The sequence below is a fragment of the Lepeophtheirus salmonis genome, chromosome 7, assembly GCF_016086655.4.
Source record: "Lepeophtheirus salmonis chromosome 7, UVic_Lsal_1.4, whole genome shotgun sequence".
Taxonomy (NCBI): domain Eukaryota; kingdom Metazoa; phylum Arthropoda; class Copepoda; order Siphonostomatoida; family Caligidae; genus Lepeophtheirus; species Lepeophtheirus salmonis.
Window position 1 is genome coordinate 24671957 of NC_052137.2, and position 27765 is coordinate 24699721.

Sequence of the window (27765 nt, forward strand, 5' to 3'; positions counted from 1 at the left end):
ATCTCACAGAAAAAAAGCCCAAAATCAGTAATTTTTCCAACTATGAAATTATTATTGAATAATAGTTGATAATTGATCACAAATTAATAAAAATTAATTCCTATCAATCCAATCATTATTAAGGTCAATACTTAGGGGGAAAAAGAAGAAAAATCGACAGCTGATAACCAAATACAGTATGGATTTTTGTTAGTCAGGTAGAATAACCAAGCAATCCAATTGTTTATGTAAATGTGGCTCCAAGCACTAATCAAGATAAATAGAAATGACACGTTCGATATAGTTAATATCGTTTTTTTATAACTAGGAATAAGTATTAAGGAATAACAAAAAGTTTTTAAGATCCAAAAAATCCCTCAGTTCTTTATTATAATCTGTAAAAGTTCCTGAATCTGAAGTCAGTTCGGATTTCGGATATTACAAGTTTAATTATTATTCTTAAGATGTCCATAGCACTCTTTTGGAGGGGGGAGGGAGGAGGAGTGCCTTGTTTTTTGGATTTAAGAAAATAAAAATATTTTTTTAAATTTCTAGGTGAAAAATATTAAATGGTAAATTTTTTCGAAAAAAATTTCAAAAATCCATAGTAATTCTCAAAAAATTAAACTTTTTGTAAAAAGATTTTAACTAACCACAGTTGTTTCCAGAAATTTATTTGTTGGAAACAAAATTCAAAAAATAAGTTTTAAATATTAAATTTTTTGGTAAGAATTTCAAAAATCTGCAGCTATTTACAAAAAAAATTCAAAAATCCAAAGCCCTTTATTAAAAACTAAATTTTCTGTAAAAAAATTACAAAAATTATATTCCAAATAAAAATTTCCAAAAATCCATAGCTTTTAAAGAAAATGTAATTTTTGGGGGAAAAAATTTTAATTAAACTAAATTTCAAATATTAAATTTTAAAGTAAAAAGAAAAAAACTTAATTGTTGTTTGGGCTACAGTCCCTCACGCCAACCCATGCGGAGGCTCTTGCTACTTCAGCCGAGGGTAATTCGAACCAGATCTTATACCCGTCCTATCTCTAGTTCTGTCAACAACATAAAACCAAACTAGAATGATTTTTTTTTTGAAAATTATGTGAGGATTACTTTTGTATTCTTATACGAATTATTGTCAGTTTTTATCAGCCAATGATTCTTATTAATCCTTTGGTGGCGTCGAAAATTGCAATCTTAAAGCAACGGCGTCTGCAGGAATATATATATATATTTTTTTTTAATTTCAAAAATCTAATTATGATTACAAAAAAATAATATTTTTTGAGATGAATTTCACAAATCCACACAGCTGTTTATAAAAAATTTAATTTTTGTAAAAAAATTCCAAAATTATTTTTTATGGAAAAGGAATTTCTAAATTTCTAAACTGTTTAAAAAATAAACTTTTTTAGAAAAACATTTCAAGAATTAAATTTTATATCTACAGTTACTCACAAAAAATCAAATGTTTTGTAAGAAATTTCAAAAAATCCATACCTAACCACAAAATAAAAAATAAAAATTATAAATTTTAGATAGAAAAATTTCAAAAGTTTATATTTTTTCACAGAAAATTTGAATTTTTGGAAAAGTAAATTGAAAATTGATATTTCTTGGATTTTTTTTTTGGGGAAGGGGGGCTATAGACCCTCGAGCCAACCCCCTGCGGATGCCACTCTAAAGTAGCTAAAATTGATCGTTATAATAATATGATATGAAATGTATCGACTTTATGGCCGAAAGGGGCCATATAGGGTACAATACAAAGCCCTATCAATTGATGTGTGGCGGATCGTAAACACAAAAGCAGGCCAGAATGTGTTTGCTCAAAATGTAATGTGGATTACGTTTGTACATTTATTTGAATTATTCTCCATTTTTATCAAGACATTATGCGCATTAACACTTTGGAGGAACCTACAAATTGACCTTAAGGTAGCCAAAATTGATCACTGCAATAAATAAGAAATGATAATTTCATAATAATATAAGCCTATTAAATCAAAATAAAGGTACGAAACCATATCCTATATTCGTGAGTATATTCCACCAAATTTGAATAATCAGCATATAATTGACTAAAATATCTTTATAAAATATTGGGTTGATTGTATATAACACATGGTCTGAAAAGTCCGGGCTTTGCACATAGATGGGGCTATTATTTTTTAATTCACCTCATTATTGATTTAGTATCAACCTTCAAAAGACAGCTGTCAAATTTTACGACAATCTGTTCTTTATTTTGTGAGTAATTGTGCTAAATGTGTCGTTACTTTTGTTTTTTCCGAAACAATGGATCAAAAACAATTTTGTGCTTTAATTTTAGACTGATCGGAAAAAATTCAATTTAAGCTAAGCACTGGCTTAAAAAAGCGAATTTAAATAAAAAAAAAGATTTTTCTTTGTTAATCCACGGACTTTTCAGCCATGTGTTATTTATGAAGTGAAACAATTAATGAGGATTTTCTTCTATTCTTGATTTTTGTTTGGGATTGTTTTTATATTGACGCATCACATATGTAAGAAAATGATTCCTTATTTTTATTTTGACTGTCGTTCTTTGAAATTTCCTTTTGAAGTTAACGCAACAGCTTCTCTACTATGTATATACATTGAAATTTTGGGCATGATTCCATCATTTGTTTCAACAGAAACCAAACATTAATGGGTTTTACAGTAATGAACAATACATATTTTGATTCACAAAAACCAAGAAAACATTAATTTTGACCAAAAATTCACTAAGACGAGGTATAAATCATATTTATTTATATATTAAGGAGAAATATCCTTGAGGCAAAATTATGTACTTTAAGGCACAGTTTCCGTTCTAAAGTATCCCACAAATTTGAGTAATAAGATTATAATTGACTGAAATATGTCCATTAAATATTGGCCTGTATGATTGTATGAAGTAAAAAATTATTTTGTTCAATATAACTTTGATTTTAACGCACTACACATCTGATATGATGTGTCATTAAAAAAAAAGATTGCCCCTTTCCAAATTCTCAAAGAAAAAATGAAATGTATTCATTTTTGATCGAATGACATTTTTGTTATAACATAATATTTTATTTTATTTTTTCAATGACAGTTTTTTGACCTTCATTGCAATTTTTTCAAGTCACAACCTTAACGTGTGACATCCTATTTTTCTCCGACTAAAATACTCCACGGGGGGTGTAAATAGTCCTGATTGCAAGTAGCAATTAATTAATTACATTCAAGGAAGGGGAAGTCAGTCGACTTGAAAAAACAAAACAAAAAACAGGCAGAATCGTAAACATGAAGAGGTCTTTACTAAGTACAAAGATAACAACCAAATGTTATCTTTGTATGTTACAAAAAACTGGATAGAGAAGGAATAATTCCAAGTGTACTTTGTACAGGGTTAGTCGTAAGTTCTGCCCCAAAAACTTTGGACCAATATAAAGTGAAGAGTGTATTGATAAGATTTTCTTCATTTTTTAAAAAATATTCTTGCTTAGATCAAAAGTTTAAATTATGTCATTTCCTGAGATTCAAACGATGTCGACCCGAATATTTAACCAAGAATCAGTGATCTACCTTATCATCCAAGGATATAGTTTTGAGGGTCGTTTGAAAAGTATGTGAAAGGTCCGAAAGATGGCACTACTGACACGTATCGAGGTTATGTTTAGTAAGTAGCATCTCTTAGAAGAGCACAGACCAACTTTCAGCTAGATCAGTCTATTTCTTTCTATACGGCATTCGTTTAAAACGAGGAAGTGGAGGGATTATTAAAAAAATAGAAGAAAAAGAATTTTGTGTGTTGATTAAACACTACTTTATGAAAGGCAAAACGCCTATGGAGACTTAAAAAAAAACTTGATAAACATTATGGAGACACTTAACAAGTCGATTAGAACAGTTTATAAGTGGTTTCAAAAATTTTGGAGTGCCCATATGGGCACAAGTGACGTTAACCGTTCTGGTTGCCTTGTTGAAGTAACTACTCAAGGAATAATTGATAAATCAATGGTTATGGATGATAGAAAAGTGAAGGTGGGTGAGATTGCTAGTGCTGTAGGCATCTCGAGTTAGAACACTATTTCCATTTATTTTGCGACCACAGCTGATGAGGTGTGTTTGCTGGTGCATTGTCGTGATGGAAAATGACTTTTTTGTAGGTCAATCGTAGGCATTTTTCTTGGAGTTTTGTTTTCAAACAGTACAATAAAGATGAATAATTTACCCCGGTAATAGTTTTATCCTTATCCAGATAGTCGATGAGGATTATTCTAAATCCTAAAGACAGTAACCATAACCTCTCTGACCGATTCCTCTGTTCAAACGAATGCCAACAGAATGAAATTGACCGATCTTAAAAAATAGTACACAAAAAGTCTCACAAAAGTTTAAGTGGTCTTTTAGTTCCTCTAAAAACCGCCTGGGTCGATATATTGATCAAGGCTGTTAATACGGTTTTGCCCATTATACGAAATCATGGGGATATTATTGTTTGTGTTTCGCCACTTTGTCAAGAACCTTTTTTCCGAATGACCTTATAATTGACCCGAATAATTGAATAAAAATATAGTAAGCTTGTTTACAATGAAAACATGAATATTTTTTGAAAGATACGTGCAATGATCCTAATACATATCTCATATATCTTATATGCCTTTATAAAACTTTGACTGAAACTGACAGTCCTGTGGACAGATAGCACTCCTCCTAATACTGGACTGGACAGAATAAATAAAGACAGACACAGCAATACCTCTATATAGTGTTGTATAGCTCCTTATTTATTCGATTGAGTCCAGTTTAGTATTGGGACCGGTCCTTAGGACTCTCAGTACTAGAAATGATTAAAAAGAGTAATAAATAAAGTTGAGTGACGTCATCAAGTATATAACTTTATAAGTTTTTAGAACTGAACTTGTCCGGTCCAAGACTGAAATGTACTGGCCTGGAGTCTTCAGTCCTGACTAAGGACCGAGACAATACTAGCCATACGATGGATGATATTCTCATAAAATATACTATAAGTAGCAAATTAAATTATATCCCAACTTTTCTAATGACTACATATCTTAATAGTATTTTGGTGAAAAAACTTAAAATCCGCCGCCCCTACCCCGAAAATTACTTTTTCAACCCTAAATCCGTGGTTTTATGGTCTTTTTTCAAAATAATAAGAAAAACTCTTGGATTTTGGGGTCATTAAACCTTTTTTATACTTTGAACAGTATCCAGATAATATTTTCCATTAAAAAAAGATAGTTTTAAGGTTATATTAAAACTCTAAGATCACATAAAAGGTCTACTTGTTCAAAAAAGTTATTTAAGCGTGTTTACTAGGGTATCACCTTTCTTAGGATGATTCAAGATGTTTTAATTTCAAAGTTATGTTGCCGCCGAATCCCAAAATTTAATTCAAGCTCCTTATCTCAAGTGATACGTAAGAATATAATCCTGATTTTTCATTTTGAAACAAAATATATATATATATATACTTGGCCCAAGGAACTCATTTGAATACTCAAACGATCAGAAACACTACACTGACCTCCAAATCGAATCAAATACGTATCAGAGCTTTTTCCTAAATTTTATTCCATGTGGTTGTAGAAATGCCTGTTATGTAGAGTTGTCAAAATGCAATGTACAAATAACCAACTTCTGTCAACTCTTTATATTATTATTAAGGCTTTAGATTGGTGAAAACCTACGATCCACCCGTTAGAATGTACCAACACAAAATATGTAGAGCATATTATAAACTAGCAGCTCATTTCGTGTGAAATAATAAGGAAATAAAATCCGGGGTATTCAACTTGGGTGGAGTCCCCAAAGGAACAACGCACACCTCACCAAATGTACATACATATATCTTACCCCGACTACGTGTGTCTGTATGAGGAACCATATATTTATATATCTGTGTTGTATATTGTATATGTTTTTTTTTTTATCATTCTCCTTACTAAATTATTCATATGTAAAGAAAAGATATGTGTATAATATTACTACGTACATAAGAGTCTTGTGTTTCAGTATGTCCTTTCTTAAGCGTTTTCTTTATTGTCTTATTACCCCCAATGTGTTCTTTCTTTATTCCTTGGGACCTCTTTCATTCATTCTATGTATATGGATGTATGTGATATTTTATGAGGGTTACAAAACCTAAAGTCTTATAATAATATCTCTTTTTATTTATCATATATTATGTAGTTCCTCCCATGATATGGATCCCTAATCAACTTGTAGGTGCTCCTCTCGGCACAGATGTTAAACTAGAGTGTCACACAGAGTCCTCTCCCAAAGCCATTTCCTATTGGGTATTTGATGGAGTCATGGTTTTGGACACGCCACGCTTTCGCTCAGAAGAGCAAATACATTCAGAGTACAAGTTGGACTCCAGACTACATATAAAAAATCTGCAAAAAGAGGACTTTGGTCCCTACAAATGCATTACTAAAAACTCCCTGGGAGAAACAGAGGGATCAATCATGTTGTACGGTACGTTTTCTTCTTCTTTTTTTTAAATCAAGTATAGGCTTATTAATCTACTCCTTAGAATTGGAAACGCCCACGGAAGTGCCGGTTGAAACCACAAAGCCTGACTCCGGCTATCCCCTCTACCAAGATGCTTATGGGAATGACGTCATCAATGAACGGAGAGAGGGAGAAGATGAAGAGGGGGTGGGAGGAGAAGGGGATTTGTATACGAGCGATAAAGGGTATCGTCCTGGAAATGAGGATGGACGGGATCCAAGTAAAAGTAATGGAAAGGCTCGGGATTTAAGTGAGGAGAGTAATTCACAAAATCGATATTTCTCCTATGAATCTGATCTCTTTGGAAATGGTCACTCTGGTATTAGTTCTAATTTTAAAAATGGAGCAACTACACTCGCCAAAGTTTTAGGTAATTAGAGGATATAAGTATAAAAATCAAGTGTGTCTGCAGAGGGCTGTAGCCCCCTCTCCCCAATCTCCAAATATCCGAAAAAATTTAATATTTGTAATTTCATTTTTGAAATATTTTTCCGAAAAACAAGCCTCTGATCCCCATAAAAAAATATATAAATATATATCTTAGGATCATAAAAGTTAATTAAAGGTCTCATTAATTGCAAGTTTGTCTCTTATGGAGTACTCTAGGGGTGGAGGGATATGTGGACTGAGAGGTTGATCCCGGATGTCTATAATTGAATTTGTAATTGTCGATAGGGACAGTGGTGGATGCTTCCAACTTGAAGTGGATGATCGTTCAGCGACAACGTTGCTGATTTTAATTAACCACCGAAACAATTATCCTTTAGAACGATTGTGCCACCTGTAGTAACCTTGAGAATGAGTCAGATGTGGCATAATTTACTGTTTTACATAAATGTAACTTTGTGGATATATTAACCGGAGCTCATACCCAGACAACTGCGTCTAGAATACCTCGAAAAAGTATAAATCCCTCTGCTCCTACTCAAATAGTATTATATATTCTTCTCATCGCTTCGCTTCATTTAGCAAAGCTATTTTCTTATTATTTAAAGGTTGCAATAATTAAATTTCAACTGTCCACTATCGCAGTCTCCAATTAAAAATAAAAAGAGAAAGAATAATGTCCGGATAGAAATAGGACGGGTCTTGGACCAGGGAATTGTATAAGTAAATCCGAAAAGATATGAGACCAAACCAGCTTCGGGTACCCGGACTTTTACGGGTTGCTAAAAAATACAAGAAATTTTCCGGATCTTAAAAAGCTTATACAAGTATTGCTTCATACTTAATCCGAGTTATAAAAAAAGATTATATATATATATATGGAACATACTCTCTATTTATCTTGATTAGTGACTGAAGCGAAATCTACATAAGCAGTTGGATCGCTTGGTTATTCCCCACGGCGTTATCTCACACGTCGTTATCTTAATTTTATCACACAACTTTTCCACCAAAAAAAACCAGAAATAATGATTAAAAATTAGTTGGTATTTAGTTAATTTTTCTACATTATGGAACTATTGTTCAATGATTATTGAGAATGGTTAATAGTTTAAAAGGAAGTAATTCTAATTCAAACAATCAACGTTCAGAACACTGAATGGAATCACCGTAGCTCATGGACAACGCGCTCGGGAAAAATTATTATCTTCAACTCAATGCCCGTAGGTTCGCGCCTATGTGATTCCTAGAAAAAGAAATACTCTTTATGTATATGGACTTCACACAAGATTCCTAAATTAGTTTGAGTGAATGTAATATTATAATTTTTAATTATACTTAATTAGTGCAACTCCATCTAACCAATTAAAGGAAGATTAAAACAATAAAAATACATCGACAGCTGTCCAAGGTTCTCCTTCTTTTCCTCTAATCAGTACTCTTCACATTGATCGGTTGTATACGGATTAGTTTTTACTTTTGACCTATTAACCATTATTCAATGATAATTCCATAGCTGGTAGACTTGGTCAAACCCCAACTGATTTTAACCCTTTTTCTGTTGTTTTTTTTTTCTGAATGAGAGGTTGCGAGATATATTAGGTAATGACGTGTCCAATAGCATTATAATAATAACTAATAAGTTTGTTCTTATCGTAATAATATTCGGTTATTTATTGCTTCGGAATTAATATCAGTAAAAATAGAACCTCAATCGTTGGATCCTATTTTATTTAAGTAATAAAATCGAATAATATACTGTTAAAATTCGAGACGAGTATCCGTCTAATTCTAGTTTCGGACCTGGATCCAAAATTTTGGGTACTAGAAATTTACCCGTGTATTTAGCCTTATAGATCCAAACCGACCCGGATCTGAGAAATGAGGGTCTCTTCTATCTTTATGTGTTGGTAAACTGAAGAACAGTTTACCTTCACTGTTTTACATTTTTCAACATACAAATGCATTGAGTGTTCTTCCCTTAACTTTTTCCCTCGTTTATTTTAACACAGTTTGTGAAATGCATAGGAAAATTGTTATGGGATTTAATAGCTAGCATAAAATATAGTTAGTTTTTTGCATATACTTTTTTGCATTTATTTCAAAATGATACTTTTATTCCAATAACTACACATATGAACAAATTTGATTTATAAATAAATACAAAATATATATATATATTTTTTTTTCAGATCATTTTTCATATATTTGCATTTGGATGACGTCATGGTTTTACTCTCGCATCTCAACATTGATTCATAATTAGTTTTTTTAGCAACATATAACAAAGAAACATCTTCTTTTTTTTTTTTGTTAATTATTTCAAAGACATTTTTTCCCGTTACTTATGTTAGTTTTTAAAAATAAATATATCCTTGATTACAAATCAAAGTTTTTTGTAATTATCAAATTTAGAAAAAAAAAATATTACTCTTCAAAAAAAAAAAAAAAAAAAACTCATTCTGTTCTTGTAGAAATATAATGCTAACCTAAACTGAGACCCATAGGTCATCATAAAACTCCCTTTCACGAAACCCATTAGTAATATTCCGATTGATCTGTTTATTGTAAAAGTTTTATATTCATTAATGATTGTTATGCAGTGGCGTGGGAATGGTTGTTTTTTTAATACTTGATGTACATATAATTACTTGAATATTACTATGAATAGCAATGGACACCTTATAAATATGATTATTATATCTGATTATAATTACCAAATATATTTACAAATTATAATACTATATACATTTATTGTAATAATTTCACTATTAAAATGTTTTGTCATTTTCCCAAAGTTTTTTGAAAATAAAAGTTCTAGTACTTTGTATGATGGTAATGGGCAGAGTTGTATAAAGTATGTCCTTTATGCGTGCGAGTTTTCTTTTTTTCTGGATGTTAATCATCAAGAGTTTTCTTTATTTTCCAAAGTTGTTTTCATTATTATTTAGTTATTGAAGAGAGAACATCCTAGATTACAGTAATCACAAGTGCAAGAGTAATAATGATTAGTTATGTAAATCGTTTTTATTGTTTAGTTCGCCCGTTTATTTGATATTGGTAATCTGAAGGATGAATTTTCTTTTCCTGAGCTGTTGTTATTATTATTCAACTCCTGAGAGGTGTCTTCATTTCCTACTACGTTCAATTATGTATATTCAAACCTAATTGACCATTCGTGTGGGCTTTTAAATGACGGAGAGTAACCTTGAGAATTATTTCGTGGAGTTATAATTGTTAGGACCTTGTTGAACTCGGAGTAGAATTGGGGATCAACATTGGAGTGATTCTTACTTATGTCCTTGCTTATTTGCTTCTCTCCCTCCTTTCTAGTCAATGCTGCTTGCAGCTGATCTGATGAAACGTCATCACATCTAAGCATCTCTCCTACAAAACATTCTTCAAATTGTGAGGGTTACCAAGTTGATTATTGGTTTGCTTTTTTTATTTCCACAAAATACACACGATTTTCGTCACTAACAATAAACATTAGCTTGTCAGTTGCAAGTGAAAGGCCTTGGAGCAGAATCGAGTATTGAGATCGAAGTAATTCCAACCTTAGTGTCCTTGCTACAAACGGAGTGTTATTTGTGTTTATTTACTTCCTCTCACGGCTGCTTGCAGCTGATCTAATATAAAGTAATAACTACTAAGCTGCTTTTTATACGAACATTCTACAACTTGTCAGGAGTACCAACTTTATTTTTGGCTCCTCTTATTTTTACATAGCAGCTGATCAAATTTTATACAACTCTAGTGATGTGTAGTTTGATAATATAGGGAGTAAGCTTAAGTCTTCGAACTTATTTATTCGAGAAGAAATGTTATTCATTATTACAGAGATGACGCAAATTCATCGAATATTTCCCTCGAGTCGGATTCAAGCAGCCCTCAGAAAATAAAAGATACTTTAAAATGTATTTTATATCCAGTATAACTCAGTTCTCGAGTCATTGATTGTGTGATCAAGATGAGTAGTGAGTCTACAAAATATAGTCTCGAACCCTAGTCGAGTTGCAAGTTCCCACTTCTGTCAATGAATACTTACATCATTGTTAGGTAAATGTTAGGGTAAATTCGATGTATTTTTCAAAAGTGTTTTACTTTTCAATGAAAATTGGCTTGAATTATAGATATGAATGTTAAGAAAGAGTTCATTTGATGTATCCGCCTTCAGCATCAATCACAACCTGTAGCTCATGATTACTTATTATGTCGGGTGAAAATACCCAGCTCTTAAAATATACGCTTGGCAATCGTGTCTTTAAGTCTTGCCGTCCAACACATTGGTTGACATACCTGAATAAAATATTTAATGCAGTGATTTGAGTCATTTTAGACCATTTTTTTTCAAAAATATCAAAAGATATCTCTACCGCTTCTAAAAGTGGCATAATGCATGGTTCCTTTTAAAGTCATAGTTCTTTTGATGATCTAGTCCAGGGATGTCGAACTCATTGATTACTTGCAGACATATAAACTATCCATCCTTTCCTTTTCCTTGATGATACCATACATACATGGATAATGGGCATGTTACTATTATGAGTAGTAACGGTATTTTTGTAATTTTTCAAATTTATTTCTGCCTTTCAATTTAGATATACTGGTATTTCATTCATTTTACTTGGTTTTTGTTAAGACACCAAATATAAGTTTGTTTATAATTATACTGGTTCATATTCGATTAGTTTCATTGAAAAATAAACTTTGGATTGTAATAAAAAAACAGATGTTTAATACATTTGAAAACTGAACGAGCGATTGAAGCAAAGCATTTCTTAGGAAGTATGATTTTGTCTACTTTTGCAATTTTCTAACTGTATCATGTGTTTTTTTGATTGAAACAATAGGTTAGTAATACATTTTGCAATAGGTTATCATCACAAAATAACTTACAATGAGAGTACATCTGAAATTACATTGTTACCATATTGATTCTCCTTCTCGGTGACGGCCGAGTGTTCATACTGCTGGGTTTTTGCTCCAAAACTTTCCGAATCATTTTATTGATTATTCTAAATTGCTATAGTTTATCAACAGAGTTAAAAAATTAAGACATGTTCTTCAATACCATTGAAGTTTGCATCTTAATAACCCCTAATAAATTATTATTATTAATTCTACAAACTCAGGAATTAGATTTGATCTCCAACTCTTGTCTCTTTTGATTCAAAACGAATCCATTGGATCCTTATTAAATCCAGGGGGGTCTTCTTCTGTATGCATCAGAGATCCAATCGATAAGGATGGGCAAAACTTAGAGAAAAATAAGTGTTTTAAATTTGATTCGCGTGTTCTTTTTTATAGTCAAACGATGAAAAGGGCAATCATAAGATAAAACGTTGAAACGGTAGATGGGGACCAAAATTGAACTCCAATTTCTATATATGGGTACTCCAAGAAGTCATCTTATCCTGGATCAAAGAAAAGTATCGGAATGGAGGTTTTGTCTGATAGCAAGACAGTGCCCAATCGCAGACCTCTAGGAAAAGTCAAGTTTTGCCGTACTTATTCCAAGATCTCAACCCCCTGATTATCGTTTTTGGGGCGTAACCCAAAAGGAGGGTTTATAAAGTCCGTACTTACCAATATTGACGTATTCTAGGCCTCATTGAGTATAAATGGGGTTAATTTATTAGGAAAAAATTTGTCAGGTGTTTTGACCGAATTGAGACAAAAAAAAATCGGTCCAATATTTGAAAACGGTTAAATTTCCCTCCACAGTCTAAAATTGCAGTCTGAACCGGAAAAAAATCAGTCTTGGACCGAGTCTCAACACTAATATTGTATACTTTATAAATGCAAAGTGCTTATTTAAAAAAAAAAATTATAATATTCAACAAATCATTATTTCTTGAAATAAATAAATATTTTCCAAATTAATCCACGGTGAATTGAGAGTAATTTTGTCTTCATTCATAACTATTAAACTATTTTTAAAACTAGTGTTAGAACACGGTATTACCCGATGTTTTTAGGGGTCGGAAAACAAACAAACATTGCTTTAATAACAGCAATGATAACTCTTCAACAAATCCCAAGTTTTACTCTTCATTTTTTTCGTGCACACGTAATTACTCAATATGTATATGTTTTCTCCTCAAGAACAAAAGAATATTAATTACAGCTTAAGAAAAATAATATATTATGATTTGATGTGCTAGGGAATACTTTAGCTTTAGAAGTAAAGGCCCGTGAGATTTCATTCATTTTTACATACCGTTTTATTGAATTATATATAAATACTTAGATATGGAAATTGAGTGTATTTTAGGCATGTTAAAAAAAGAAACCGAAAATCATCTTAGCAACCTTGACAATTTTAATAAGCTTTTAGCGGAGTGCAGCTTACCTCCTTCATTAGATAAACTAGAAGCAGCTGTGACAAGAGAAGAGAGGGGGAAGGAAATAAATAAGTACATCGTCATAAAGTACTCAGATATCGATCCTCAATCCTATTCTCTGTCCAACAAGGACTAAAAATTATAACTTTGCAACAAACCCCCAAGGTTACTCTCCGTCTTTTATGAGGACACACGAATGTTCAATAAGGTTTTGAATATACATGATTGAACGTAGTAGGAAATGAAGACACCTCTCAAGAGTTGAATAATAATAAAAACAGATGAGGGAAAGAAAATTCATTCCTAAACGAGCCTGCTAAAAAATACACTCAATTTACATCACTACAAATACTATTTCTTTCTTTCTTTTTAACATGACGTACATGCTCGATTGCATTGCTATTAATTTGATCAAGTATATACACTAAGAAATCACTTATTTTGAACATATGTAGATTTATACAGACATTGCTGTATTATAAATAAATATAAAAATACTTAAATTAAAATTATAACCTACAACAATAAGATTATAAATAAAATTACTTGAATGTAATTTATTTTGGAGCTTATTTTGTTTCTCTTAAGGTTGAGAAATGCAAAGAAAACATACGAAAAATTATCTAAATATATATTGGAATCAATTTTTTAAATGGATAATACAATTTATCATATACAAACAAGATAAAGGTAAGATACTTTTTATCTATCTCAATTCACTTTTGGACAAGTTGTTCAACAATGCATGATATATCTAATAAAGTTTTTATCGTCACAGGATCCGCTAGAGGTCTCGGAAAGGGATTTTCACGGGCTATATTGGAGGTACGTATGGATAAGTAGTTATTAGAGTTGACACTCGGTCCGAGACTGATTTGAACCGATATTTCGCTACAGACCGCAATATCAAGCTTTAGACCGAAATTGAATTTATTTTTTCCGATCTCAGTCTATGCACGGATTGTATCCTCTTTCTTTATTTACGAGTTGAAACAAGGGCGTCCTGGGGATTATATTTGAGGGGGGATTTTGTTTTTGGATTTTGTTTGAAAAAAGATTTGAAAAATTAAATCTCTTTTAATATATAGAAAAAAACAGAGGTTCAGAGGTTGATTTGCCTGGGCTTAGAGAGATCTTGGCGGAATTTGGCGAAATAATTTGGGGATATAGAGGACACGCCACACAATGTGACACCTGAAAGGGATGACGATATTGAATGTTCAAGATTTTTAACTAAAATAATGTCCAGTAAACTGCGAATAAAGTTGAAGCCCAAAGATTGCCAACCTTTCTATCTGTTAGGGGGAGTCAATTAATATATGATATGCAGCTAGTACAATGCTTTAGATGTCTAAAGCCAGGGCATACCAAATGAAAGTGTCAAGTAAGGAGTAAAACTACTTATACGCATTTTGAAAAATATTTTAGGACAGAATTGGGGCTACCGCCGTGGATTGGGGGAGTGGAAGAAAGAATGATGGAGGAGGGCTTGGTTTTTAGATTTTTTTTTTTTTTTAATTCAAAAATTAAATCTCTTTGGAAAAAAATTAGAAAATTTTATTTTATGAAAAAAGTTTTAAAAACTTAATTTTTTTTTTTAAATTGCAAATATTTACTTTTTTGAAATTGTGAATATTACAACTTTTTGAAAAAAAAAATTAGAAAATCCACAGTTATCCAAAAAAAATGGAAATTTTTAAAAAAATTCAAAAATTATATTTCAAATATTCAATTTTTTGGAAAAAATGACGCTATTGTCCCGATGTTCACAATTTTGAAACACACTTCATATCATCAACCATTCATCCACATAATTTATGTATACAAATTATTAAGTGAGTCCAATCTGAGGCAACTAGATCGAATTTTTCTTTGGTTTTTGTTAAAGAGCGTTTCAAATAATAATGAAACAAAAAAAATTAAATAAAATATCTCCACTCATTCACACACCTTCGATCAAAAAATTAAGATAAATGGGATTTTTGTGAGAAATATAATTAGAAAATAATAAAAATAATTCTTTATAAGAAAGTTCATTTTTTTCTTAAATGACATTTAACCAATTCAAAGACAATGCATAGATCAAATGGAGTAATTGTAATACTTTAATGCTTACTTATAATTAAAGAAGGGTTGTGTAACAAGAAAAAAGAAACATATTCACAATGCTCTTAATTCAGGTGTACCATAAGTCCAGACTAAACTTCTTAAAAGGGCAATATTTGTTCGGTCTTATAAATATTTTACGGTTTATGTTTTATGTTCTAACCCTTCTTTATCACTATATCTCCTTAGAATGGAGGCTATGTTATGCTTTCTGATGTATTGAATCAAGATGGCCATGAAACACTATTGGAATTTCAAAAGGAGTTTGGCGAAGAGAAAGTGGCCTATAACTTTTGTGACGTAACGGATTCTACATCTTTTGAAGAACTATGGAGAAAGACAGTAAACAAGTTTAATAGACCTGTAAATGTTTTAGTCAATAATGCTGGTGTCACTCATCAGGCTGGATGGCGTAAATGTTTAGATGTAAATATTGTGAGTTAATTTTATATCATATCCCTTAATAACATGAGTGTTTCAAAAAAAAAAGACTAAAAAAACAAACAGGCTAGAATGGACACTCGGTAGAGCCCAAAACCTCCATCCAAAATCAAATTGAGTTTTTTTTTTGTTTTGTTTGCTAGTGTTATTAAAATGCAAAGATAGGCAGAGGCTAATATTTAATTTTTTGTCCAATACGTCAACAAGCAACGGGCACATATCCCACGGTTGTTTGCTCACTAAAAAAAATAAAAAGGCTACAAATGTTCATAGTTATTTTCTCCTAATCAGTGTACTTAACGTTGATTGGTTAAATTAGAATTAGCTATTTTTAATCTTTGAAAAATCCCCAGCAATATGGGAGCAACAATTCAATAATTGAGAAGAATTGGACAACTATCAGCTGATTTTGGTCCTCTTTTCACTTTGCTTTTGAGAAGAGAGGCTCCACGATAAAATAAAGGGTCCAACGTGACCATATTCCATAAATAACCTATAAAACATTGTCATTGACTTATAAACTGCATTATCATTGAAGGCAACATTATCTTGGGGTCTCATACTTGAAATTTTTTATAATTAAATCAAAGTACTAGCAAGGGTGTCCTCTCATTTATAAATTTGCATCATGGATAGCAACAAAAAATTATCACTCTATGGAAAACATTTCAATGGCATAGTGGTAAAGATAAATTTCTTCTTTTAAAAAAAGGTAACTTAATAAAATTCAGGGACAAAATGTCAAACTCTAACATTTTTTGTCTCGTATAAATATTTGATTTTTAATACATACTATGCTTGGATATATCATAAAACAAGGCAATCAAGGGATATAATTTTCTTGGTATCATTTTAACTTCCAATAGTTTACTAGTGTCCTTAAGCTTAATGAATAAATGGGTATTTATTCTTATAAAACTTGGTTGTTTAGATACCCAAAATGGTCGAAATCAATCATGCTGACGTCATATGAAAATGCTCTATAGAGTGAATAATTAATTGATTATTATACTAGCATGCAGTTTTAATATGTAAATATTCTGGGAAATATTTTTTCCTTATACCTTTTGACAGAGAGGTTTAGTAGTTGTGAGAGTATTTTCATTTGATATTTCTACATTGTTATAATACACTAATTCATTTGTTTCTCATCCTTTAGCGAGCTGTAATGATAGGTAATGATCTAGCAATAGAAAAAATGAGCAAGGCAAATGGAGGAGATGGTGGTCACGTCATCAACATTGGCTCAACGGGAGGTTTTATTACTGGTCCGGATCAAGAAAGTGCATCCTATTTTGTCTCTAAATCCGGTGTAGTGACTTTGACCAGAAGTCTTGGCTCAAAAAATGTCTTCAATGAAACAAATATACGATTTGTTTCCTTATGTCCAGCTTTTGCTGATACTAAATTTTTAGATAGCAATATTCGAAGTTACATAAAAAATCAGAGCAAGTTAGAAATCCTTTCCATTGAAGCTGTTGTAAAGGGGTTTATTCATTTATTTAAACATGGAGCTAACGGAAAAGTATCCATTCTTGTCAAGGAGCATCTTCCCCTGATGGATTGGCCAAATTATGAATGGAGATTTTTACTCATACCTCTGATTATTTCTGCAAAGTTATCTAAAAAACTCGGATATAACGGTGTGTTTGATATAAAACAACAATTAGCTTTCTTCATCACACTATTTCTGTTTTTTTACTTGATTTTGAGATTTTTTATACTTTATCTAATATTTTAATATGAGTTTATTATTAAGTTCATTAAATAACATAGGTCAACAAAAAATTCACTTCTTAAATATCTTCATATTCTATAACCAATTCCAGTAGTATTTGATTAGCTGATCATGAAATACTGGAATTCATTTTTCATATCAAATCTAGGATATGAGGATTTTCAATTTGAATTTTTTGAGTATTTTTACAGTTTTAAAGAGTCGTGACAACTTTTGTACAAAATAAAATAATAATCCGCATATGAGTTTGCTTATTCCTTATAAAATTCTTATTTTTTATAGGCGATCACCTAATCCTGAGAAAATGCAATTTAGAGGATAAAAACCTCCATACTTTAAGGGTTTTGTTTGAAAAGAAACAGTGCATTGGGTTTTTAATTGTTTTGATAGCAAAATAAATTATTTGAAGTGTAAATAATAAAGGTTTCATTTAAAAAAAGAATACACTAGTAGACTTGGGTAAACAATGGAGTTTTACATATTATTATAACAGCCTCATATTGATTATTTCCTCAACATGACACCCCTTTTTATTCACCCTTAATCTCGACTGATTAAAGGTAAATAAAAAATTTGACAAAATATATTATAGGTAGCCAACTGTGTTTTTATTATGAGTGGACTTAGATTCTTAAATAATAATTAACATAATAATCATAGTACACTACATGAGGGTCGTTTGAAAAGTCCGTGCAAAGTCCGAGAGATGGCGCTACCGGTGGGTATCGAGGTTATGTTTAGTTAGTAGCATCTCTTTGAAGAACATAGACTAACTTTCAGCCACATCAGTCTATTTGGGCATTCGTTTGAATCGAGGAAGTGTAGAGATTTTCAAAAAAATGGACAAAAAAGAATCTCGTGTCTTGATTAAACATTACTTTATAAAAGACAAAACGCTTGAGAAGACTACAAAGAAGTTAGATAAATATTATAGAAACTTTGCATCTTCGATTAGAACAGTTAATAAGTGGTTTCAAAATTTCCAGAGAGTTATTATTGGCACAAGTGGCGCTGAACGCTCTGTACGGCCTGTTGAGGTTACTACTCCAGAAATCATTGATAAAATCCATGATACGGTGGTGGATGACACAAGAAGATTGGATGTGCATGAGCTTGTTAATGCTAGGGGCATCTCGAATAAACGAGTACACAATATTTTGCATCAATATTCGGACATGACAAAGCTATCCGCAAGATGGGTGCTCACGCTTGACCAAAAACGAAATCTTGTGAAGTGTTGCAAGGACGGTTTGCAGCTTTTCTACAAGAGCCCGTAATACTTTAAGTGTCGTTTCGTCACTGTGGATGAAACTTGGATACATCACTACACTCTAGAAACCAAACAACAATCTAAACAATGGGTTATCAAGGGGGAATCTGCGCCTTGAAAAAGGCAAAGACCGTTCCTTGATTCAAACAAATGGCAAACATAAAGAAATAGACCGATATGGCTGAAAATTGGTGTGTGTTCTTCTAAGAAATGCTACTAACGTACCAGTAGTGTCATCTCTTCGACTTTGCACGGAATTTTCAAACGATCCTCGTATTCATCTTTTGACTAGTGTAACATTTTAGTTTATCATCATCTAATAGGTATATTGGTGACCATATTTTCTGCCCATTTATTTGATAATGTATCAATAGATGAAGATGACTTAGTATTCGAAACTACTTTGGAATGTATTTTAAATTATGAAAGATGGTCGGAGGCAACCCCTCTCTTGTTCATTGTTTAAAAACGATTACATAAGTCAACGAACAAAAATCTTTTAGATTCCATATCTAACTTGTGTAGTTCTTAAAATTCTTTGTTTTAACTTTTTGAGGTAACTTTTGAGTACGAAATAATATATGATATCCATATGAAAATTAACTTATTTTAATGTAAAAATAAATCAGCTCAACCAAAAAACATAGTTAAGGGATTTCCAACAAGTGACCCTCTAGAACTTAAAAATGACCTGTCAATAATTCTTGAAAATATTAATTCCATGAATTAAATTAACTACGTATATCAATTAATATTCAAAATCAAAATTTATACAATTTGAAAACACCCTTTCAGCTAATTTTGAGAATTTTACTGATATGTGAAGGTGTTTTTGGTGTAAATCAATGACCTAACCGTAAAGTACACATTAGTAAAATTGATTTTTAAGATAGTTTTTCTAGCATCTGCCTTAAATTTTTGTTATATTTATCAAAAAAATTGTACTCAATTAAACATAAGCTAATACTTTGCTTCTGTATAATCGATTTTGAAATGAAGGTTGTATTTTAAATTCAATTATTTTTCGTGATACACGTATTTAATTTAGAAGAATGGTTTTCAAACTTTGGCAACAGAAAGCATACTATTGATTGTCTAAAAAAAAATCATGTTTAACGAGTGACTCCTGTGATCTCGCTGAAAGTCAATTTCCCTGGAAATGACAAACCCTAATGTAGTGGTTCTCAACCTTTTGCAACTGAAGACACACTTGTGATTGTCAAAACCTTTCACGGACACACCTTCCAAATAATTGAATGAAATGTTTATACAACAAATGATAATCTGGGCTGTGGGTATATCTGTAAGCTGCAATAATCAAAATACACATTTTGATTGCCCTCAGTGAGACACTTAGGGTTTCTTTATACCCCCATGACCTTGCGATCCCCACTAATGTCAATTTTAGAAAAATTCCAGATTTTTCGAAATACAACCCCCTACGGGGGCTCTACGGCACAACTATTGAGAACCTCTACTCTAGTTAATTATATTTAAAATACTAAAAAAACAAATGAGAATTATTATATTCCTTTTCATCCTTATGGAGCATGTGAACGATATAAAAACCATTTAGCTCCTTACTGTAGCGTTGTGGTACGAATTTCACAGGGGAGGCTATTTGTAAATTTTAGCGCCCTAAGACTACAGACTTACAAAAGTATATTTAATTTTTTAAATAGCTCTTTTTAGCGAAATTTCAGATCTGATAATTTTTTTTCGAATATAAATTTCCTTTGCACTTTCGATTAAGCAACCCTATATTATGATGTAGCCCTCAGAATCTTTTGTTGGAATTTCATTTTTTTGAAATATAATTTCAGCTTTGGTTTTTTTAATTTGCCACCCCAACTAACATTTGAAGCTCGATAACATATTCATCCTAGGAGGAGTTCTCCTCCGTCACTCCACCAATGGTTCTGGGTATTACTGGGGGTATTGTTGTATGTATGGAAGCTCGTATGAAGAATTATATAGATAATTAGGGGCGTCTGTAGGGGGTGGAATAGAGGAGCTTGAGCCCCTCCCCAAAGCAAGAAAATGTTTTTGTTATTAACAAAAAAATATCATCTATTTTAATTCAAAAATTTGGAAATAAAGTTTTTTGTATCTTTTAAAAAATTAAGGTCCCTCATAAAAAAAAATAATAGTAATAATATCTAGCCTCTGATAAAGTATTATAAAAGTGGCGTGTTGTTGATAAAACTAATGAATATTTCGTGCAGCAGTATGAATTCAATAATGCATCCTCCAGAAAGGTTCAAAACTCTGTGAATTTATGCAAATATGTAAGCATCCATTGAAAATAATTAAGACAACTTAAAACATCCAAGAAATAGGGCCAATTCTATGCAAGGGCAATGCTCGAAAAACCGTTAATATCATTTTTATTCGAGGATGGGGGCTTTTTGACAAAATGAATGATCTTTTTTTTTTAATAGTAAAAATCAATACAAATACATTAATTTTTGACAAAAAGTTATATTTTCTACAAATTTAGCAAGATTTTAGTCAGGTGTTTTGTGCCCCTCTCTCCCCAAGTAGGCAAACAAAAATATTGTCTAGCTTTAACATGAGCTATAAGTAAATTTTATTCCTTTTTTTGTACTCAAGCAAATTAAAAGTTCCTTTTATAGATAAAAATTGTATTTCGTTATTTTTTAGGACAGGCTATTTGTTTGAGGGAGCATTGTTCTAAGTTCATCGTCAGTTCATATCACTATTTTGTTTCAAATTGTATAAGCTTGATATAACTACGATTGTTTTTGTTTAAGTCTATTCACATTTATTGTTAATTTGTTCAATTAAAACATTTACTAGCTTCTAGCAACTCACAGTGATACGCATAGTTGACATACTCGTAAGCTTGTATATTTCAACGTTTTAGCAAGTTTCTACGATTTGTGCTCCAGCACTTTCTTAGTGCTACATTAGCAAGGTGCTGGACGATCCACTACCTTATTTATTGGTTGAAGGGCTCTTACCCCCGACTAACTACCCCCCCCGTCCTTTAACCATTGATCAATTACCCCCTTTTATCCCCAAGCCTTTCATCCCCCAGGCCATCTAGCCCCAGAACCATATCTACCCCCAGCATTTCTCGCCCTATTACAATAAATAGCAACTACATATACGACCAGACATTCAACCTTTTAACAATCATACAAACGTATGTAATTATTAATTTAACCAGAGTCCTTGATTTAACTTAATCCTTGATTTTAATTAATATATCTCATCAAATAAATAATAATTAAATGCATCTAAGTCAGTATTTTAAATCTTTCCATTAAATATACTTAATTAATATATCTCATCAAATACGAGATAATAATTAAATGCATCTAAGTCAGTATTTTAAATCTTTCCATTACAAATATACTGTTGATATTACTTGAGAAGATTTTGGTTATTCTATTTGATTTTTGTTATGTTGAAAAACATAAATTAAATATAATTAACCTATTTATTTTGATATGCATAACTCTATTTCACCGTATTTAAGGAGTTATCCGAAAATCCTTCTCAGACATTTACTATAACATCATGTGTATACTTGTTCAATATAATCAATCCCTAAATTCCTTGTATAAATAACCTACTAAAACTCCATATTTTACCTGTCATGGGATTAAGGAAATTAGATTAGGCATTATTATAAATATTTATTGTATCATAATTCATATCATGCCTATGGTTAAACAATTTGGCTAAGTATCTATTTTAATTGAAATTTTTATTTATTTTAGTATTAAAATTTTTATGATTTATAGAACTCATAATTACTTTCCGAATCGAACTTGAAAGTTTTATAGCTCAACAACCGCTCCAAACAACCATAACATGCATCTATTACTTTGGCCCTCTATCATTTACTAACTGTACTTCTCAATAATAAAAATAGAAAAGGATAGAGTGGTTGTTCGGGTGTAAAGGCCGGGAGTAGTTTGGTAGTTTGTTGGTGGACCTGTTCCCTTGTTTATTAGTTAATGCAATTTGAGGGTTTTGACTATTGAGTACGCCCAATCCTGATCTGTTCCACATTTTATGAACTTACAGTTTTTATGATCATTAATTTTCTTCACAATCTTTTATTTTACTTAAGTATAATTATTCGTGTAATATCATTGAATTTTAAAATCAATTATTTCTCATAGTTACCAATTGTTAAAATTAAAAATCGTTTTAAAACTTTAACTTATATGGGAGAATCCTTATTTCATTGCAATAACTTAACCCAACATTATACCTCTCGCGATATGCAATAAATCAATTAAATGTGGGAAAAATTATAAAAAGCAATAATTTTTGCCGCATGTAATAAATACTATTCCCACCCTTCAAAGTAACTGGGTATTAAAAGTTATTAGTTTTGTGTATGTGCCCTCTCAGAGGATCGGTGTTTTTTTTTTTGCCCCAACTGAATTCTTCGAGGCAGCGTTAAGGGTTAGGCGTTCAGTAAGTGTTAGTTATTATTAAGTATGTTTAAGGATAATAAAATAAATTTTATTTATTGGTTTTTGGATGTTTTTTTAATTAATTATGGATATTTTATATGTCTTCCTGATGACAGGTTCCAGTGTTCTTTAAAAATAAAAGTTTATTGATCTTCGAAAGAGTGTAGTTGTATTATTATGTCATAATTATTATAATAGTTGAAAATGATGTAAAAATGGCAATGTAGCAATAATTTATGGGGGAATTAATCGCACAGAAAAATGTGTTATCGTGACAGGCCTACCCAACATGTAATTAATTCAGGGAACTATGAAGTTTTTTCAGTGTCAGGAAAGTTCGCCGTGTGGAAAGTTTGCATTTTTTTTATTTAAGAACTTATAATTGAGTAGTTCTAGTTCATTTTACTATAATTTGATTTGAATATATATATTCTAATGCCAATCCGAAGGATTATTTAGTGTGGATTATAGAAATCTTGTAAAAAGTTGTGAAATGTTTTCCTACAACCATGAAAGATGATGATGATGCATGATTCATGCATTTACCTGAAAATTACAACGTGTGATGTTTCTATATGATCCTACTCAAAAAGTTAAATATTCAAAAACAATATCTTTGAATCTACATTCTTTTAAATAATTAACTATATCTAATATATTTATAAGTAAATAACTCGAAAATAAAACAATATGTTCGAATAAACAATTTGGATGAAATTTTATTTTAATGTTTCCTCAATTAAATTTATCAATGGGTTATTTACAGTGTCAGATAACTATAGCATGTGACTTAAAACTCAAATATTTATAATAAGTGTTTGAGGTTCAGACCTTTATTCTATGTATAGATTTTTTGAATATTATCTGTATTTGTGGAATTATTTTTTCAAAGTATCGTATATCAGGACAAGGCTATCAATAATTAAGAATAGAGGATTAGGAAATAATCTAGGTATTCTGAATTTTTGTCAATTATCTACTCTTTTCAAAATAGATACTTGTTCAATGATGAGAAAAACAATACTTATAGCCCCATTGCTTTATTGGATCAACAAATGAGATAAACGTTTCATATATATGAAATGTATTATGATCGAATAAACAAAACTTTAAAAATAACTTATGGAGGTACGTGTGAGCCTTTGAATAAACAATATTTTGTGTGTGTGGCAAAAGGAGTATTAAAAACTTAGTTATAACCCAATCTCAGAAAAAACAATACTATTATTATTACGTCCGCAACAAAGTTGAACGGTGGTTATGTTTTTGCCCGTTTGTTAGTCACCAGGATTACGGCAAAAGTTACAGATCGATTTTGATCAAACTTGGTACAAAGATTATATATGGTCACAGTAAGAGGCCATTAAACTTTGAAAGGTTAATTAACACAAAACGTTCATTAAAATACATAATCGACTCTAACTTAGGAACATATTGAGGTACAGGGGTCTAATGTGTGTCATTTATAGGTTTAATAAATATGCTTCATGAAGCAAGAACTATCTAAAACAAAACGTTAATTAAAAATGCATAAGCGGTCATAACATTCTAACATAACATATTGAGGTGCAAAGCTGAAATTGGTGTCATTATGTGGGTATAATAAATGTCCTTCCTTCATAAAGCAAAAACTCCAATTTAGGAAAAATGGACCCTATACAGAGTGCCATTTCAGTTTTCTATGTAACATTTTGAAAATGATATTAATAAAAGGGATGTATTTCCTGTGAAGTAAAGACGTCAAGGAAGAGAGACACTTATTTCAATTAAAGTGCGAATATTTGGTTCAGTCATCAGTTTTTGTCAGACATATTGCCTATGATAAAGTAAATGCTACATAGTTTTTAACATAGAAGGTCAATTCTTTGATTTTATGAGGCTTCAATACTATTTTTTGAAGTTAATGGACGTTCATCTTTCATGGTTGCAGAAAAACATTATACAAGTTTGTTAATAAGAATTATCCTAATATACACTAAATAATCCCCTCAGATCAGGATATCGATATTCAAATCAAATAACAGTAAAATGATCTAGAAATACTCAATAAAAAGTTTTTTAGATCATTTTGTGTTGACGGGCCCCATATCAGAAATTATTATTCTCTAATGTTTGCCCAAAAATACATACAAATACTTTTCCAAGGAAATTATATTATCTAATGGATTTTTTTACCAGTTGTTACTCCCATTACATTCCATGGAGTCAAATTAACAAAAGAGAAAAAAAAAAATTATGTTTATTTAAGAGGCCAAACGGTATACAGAAATAGAAATAAATGTGGCAAAATGCCATTCGTGGATCATCTACAAAAATGATAAATAAGTCTTGTGTAATCTATGACAGGTTCAAACATCTTCAGAGGGTTTAAGAAATTTAGCTTTTTTACTACAGATTTCAGATGCTAGTGCTCGAGAGTCTGACAGAAATTTGTGGATTTCTGATGAGGAAGGCTTTTTTGGTTCGATTTTTGAGTGTGATCTCTTATTGCCAAATTTTCTTTTAATAGAAGCCGCCAGTGATGGCATAGCAGCTATCATCTCCTCATCATTTATATCCTTCTCAGCAAATTCAGCAATACGTTCTTCTTCTAAGGCTCTTTCATTTGCCATTTTCTTTTCTATGGCAGGGTTCATTCCATGATATGCGAGTCGTCCAAATATAAGATCTTCTATCCGTGCAAAGCTAGGTTCTACTATAAATCGTGATCTGCAATGGGAATAAACATAGGAAATGAATAACAATCAAAGTACAAGGGATTACCCTTGTTTCTCCATAGTTTTTGTGATGTCTCGTTGGAATAATGTGTGGCCTTCGGCATCTTCCTCAGCCTGATCTTCCTTTTCTTTAGTTTTTTTCATGAACTGAAATTTTATGGAAGAATATATATAGTATTTAATCATTTAACTTTCTTTTTTTATTTCGTATGAAAAGATCACAGGGATGATCAGGAAGAGCACAGCGATTACATTGCATGCAATGTGACCATGAGTCCTTAACACATCTCTTACAAATAGAACAGTGCGAGTAAGATCCTCCATTCTTAGAAGGACATTGACCACATAAATCACAATGCATTCCACATGTCACAACTTGGCAAATATTGCATTTCCTATAAAGCTTTTTCAGTTTTCCTTTGAGAGGTATTTTTTTGAGGGATATGTTTGTAAAAAGTCGTACGGGAGAGCCTTGCTTCCTACGTGAATATTTGGCATGATTATTATACTCGATGGGCACTCCCATCATTCGTAGATCCCCACAAGCCTCTATTATATTATTTTCCATAAAATAAGGGAAAATCCAAAAGATCCTTGGCTTATTTTTTGAGTGATTCCAATCTTTTTCTATACTTGTCAGGGTCGCGCTTAAAAGCTCAACTTTACCCCCAAATGGTGGATCCATCACAATAGATAGGGAACATTTTTTATTGTCTCTTAAGAATTCCTTATAGACTTCCTCGTCGGATTTATTAAAAAAGTAGTGATTAAACATGTTATACTGGAGCATAGGATAAAAAGAGGCATATCGATGATCTATGTCCAGCATAATTGACTTTACACCCTGTATTTTGAGTTTTTCATGGATTGTAGGTGCTCCGATGCAAAGAACGGCTGTGTCCTTTGCGGAAGAAACACAGTTGAGAATGAATTCAGCGGATTGGGTTTGGAAATGATATTGTGCTTGAGCTTTATCGTCATCCAGAGGTTTGAGAAATGTGGAGGGAAGTGTAATATCTACTGGAGATACGTATTCATGATTAGAGTGAGACGTGGACGACGCTGAATCCAGTGAGGAGCAAGTGTGGCAGTAGAGGAGTGGCAGATCCTTTCCATTCCAGGGGACAATGTCCTTGCTATGTACTTGATTCTGTCGACACTCCTTCGGGTCACGAAATGCGGAGCATGCAAAGAATTGCTCTGGAGCAGAAGAATGTACTCTTTGGAAGAGAATGGTGGGCCCATGCGGACAGGTCGGATTGCTTAGGAGTGACTCTTGGGGAATCACACGAAACTGGGACTAAAAAAATGCGTGTTCTCGATTCAACATCCCTGAGATTCTTAAAACATTTAATGAAGGCATTACCTTCATTTGAAGAAGGTTCCTTGAGAGCTTCTTTTTTTGAGGTCGGGACTTGAGTCCATCCATGATGATCCCTTCAAGTTGAATATTATTGCACGTCCACTGATCAAGATTTATAAATTCCAAATATTCTAAAAAAAATGTGGAGGACAAATTTTGAAATAGGGACATCTGCTTAAGTTGGACATGTATAGTTTATATTCCACAAGCAACCTTTATTACCTTCAATTATTTAGACAATAATTAAATATTATTTGATTAAATGTAGTTATATTGTGAAGTTGTATCAATTTAAGTGTAAAAACTAATTAATTTTCCCCTCACTACAACTTTGAATTGGCTCTTTGTTGAAGACTCCATAGTTCATTCATAGAGAATTATTTTGATATGGTTTACAATTTTTCCCTTACGTCATATTTTCTCTTT

At 31.6% G+C, this 27765-nt stretch overlaps 3 protein-coding genes across 6 annotated transcripts in view; 2 read left to right on the forward strand and 1 right to left on the reverse strand.

The window, feature by feature from the left end:
* LOC121122101 (lachesin) overlaps positions 1-9728 on the forward strand; it is a 62685-nt gene extending 52957 nt beyond the window's left edge. Inside the window, exons 5-7 of the mRNA XM_040717111.2 lie at positions 6190-6477; positions 6536-6883; positions 9093-9728. Of these exons, the coding sequence (XP_040573045.1) occupies positions 6190-6477; positions 6536-6883; positions 9093-9166 (710 nt within the window). The 3' untranslated portion in view covers positions 9167-9728. The remainder of the gene's footprint in view (positions 1-6189; positions 6478-6535; positions 6884-9092) is intronic.
* Positions 9729-13961: 4233 nt separating this feature from the next.
* On the forward strand, positions 13962-17766 carry LOC121121862 (15-hydroxyprostaglandin dehydrogenase [NAD(+)]). Its single transcript, XM_040716855.2, has 3 exons — positions 13962-14072; positions 15543-15788; positions 16954-17766. The coding sequence occupies exons 1-3, from the start codon at positions 13989-13991 to the stop codon at positions 17533-17535; spliced, it is 912 nt and encodes a 303-aa protein (XP_040572789.1). The 5' UTR covers positions 13962-13988; the 3' UTR covers positions 17536-17766.
* A 7717-nt stretch (positions 17767-25483) lies between these two features.
* On the reverse strand, positions 25484-27708 carry Mpp6 (M-phase phosphoprotein 6). 4 transcript variants are annotated; one of them, XR_011781070.1, is made up of 4 exons: positions 27562-27708; positions 27343-27470; positions 26023-27276; positions 25484-25968 (listed from the first exon to the last, which is right to left on the reverse strand). XR_011781070.1 is itself a non-coding variant. In XM_071889876.1 (4 exons), the coding sequence occupies exons 2-4, from the start codon at positions 27403-27405 to the stop codon at positions 25608-25610; spliced, it is 525 nt and encodes a 174-aa protein (XP_071745977.1). In that variant the 5' UTR covers positions 27406-27470; positions 27562-27697; the 3' UTR covers positions 25484-25607. The 4 variants fall into 4 exon arrangements, 2 of the variants coding, with proteins under 2 accessions (XP_071745977.1, XP_040572299.1); XM_071889876.1 differs by having other exon boundaries at positions 26023-26123; positions 27562-27697; XR_011781069.1 differs by lacking the exon at positions 27562-27708 and having other exon boundaries at positions 27343-27546.
* Between the last annotated feature and the right edge of the window lie 57 nt (positions 27709-27765).

Bases quoted from the DNA above. Each gene is read 5' to 3' on its own strand.
- LOC121121862 (XM_040716855.2), top strand. From the start codon at position 13,989: ATGCATGATATATCTAATAAAGTTTTTATCGTCACAGGATCCGCTAGA. The intron at 14,073-15,542 runs GTACGTATGGAT...ATATCTCCTTAG, and splicing joins TTTCACGGGCTATATTGGAG to AATGGAGGCTATGTTATGCT. The intron at 15,789-16,953 runs GTGAGTTAATTT...CTCATCCTTTAG, and splicing joins AATGTTTAGATGTAAATATT to CGAGCTGTAATGATAGGTAA.
- Mpp6 (XM_071889876.1), bottom strand. From the start codon at position 27,405: ATGGATGGACTCAAGTCCCGACCTCAAAAAAAGAAGCTCTCAAGGAAC. The intron at 26,124-27,342 runs GTAATGCCTTCA...ATAAAATTTCAG, and splicing joins GGAACCTTCTTCAAATGAAG to TTCATGAAAAAAACTAAAGA. The intron at 25,969-26,022 runs GTAATCCCTTGT...TTCCCATTGCAG, and splicing joins AAAACTATGGAGAAACAAGG to ATCACGATTTATAGTAGAAC.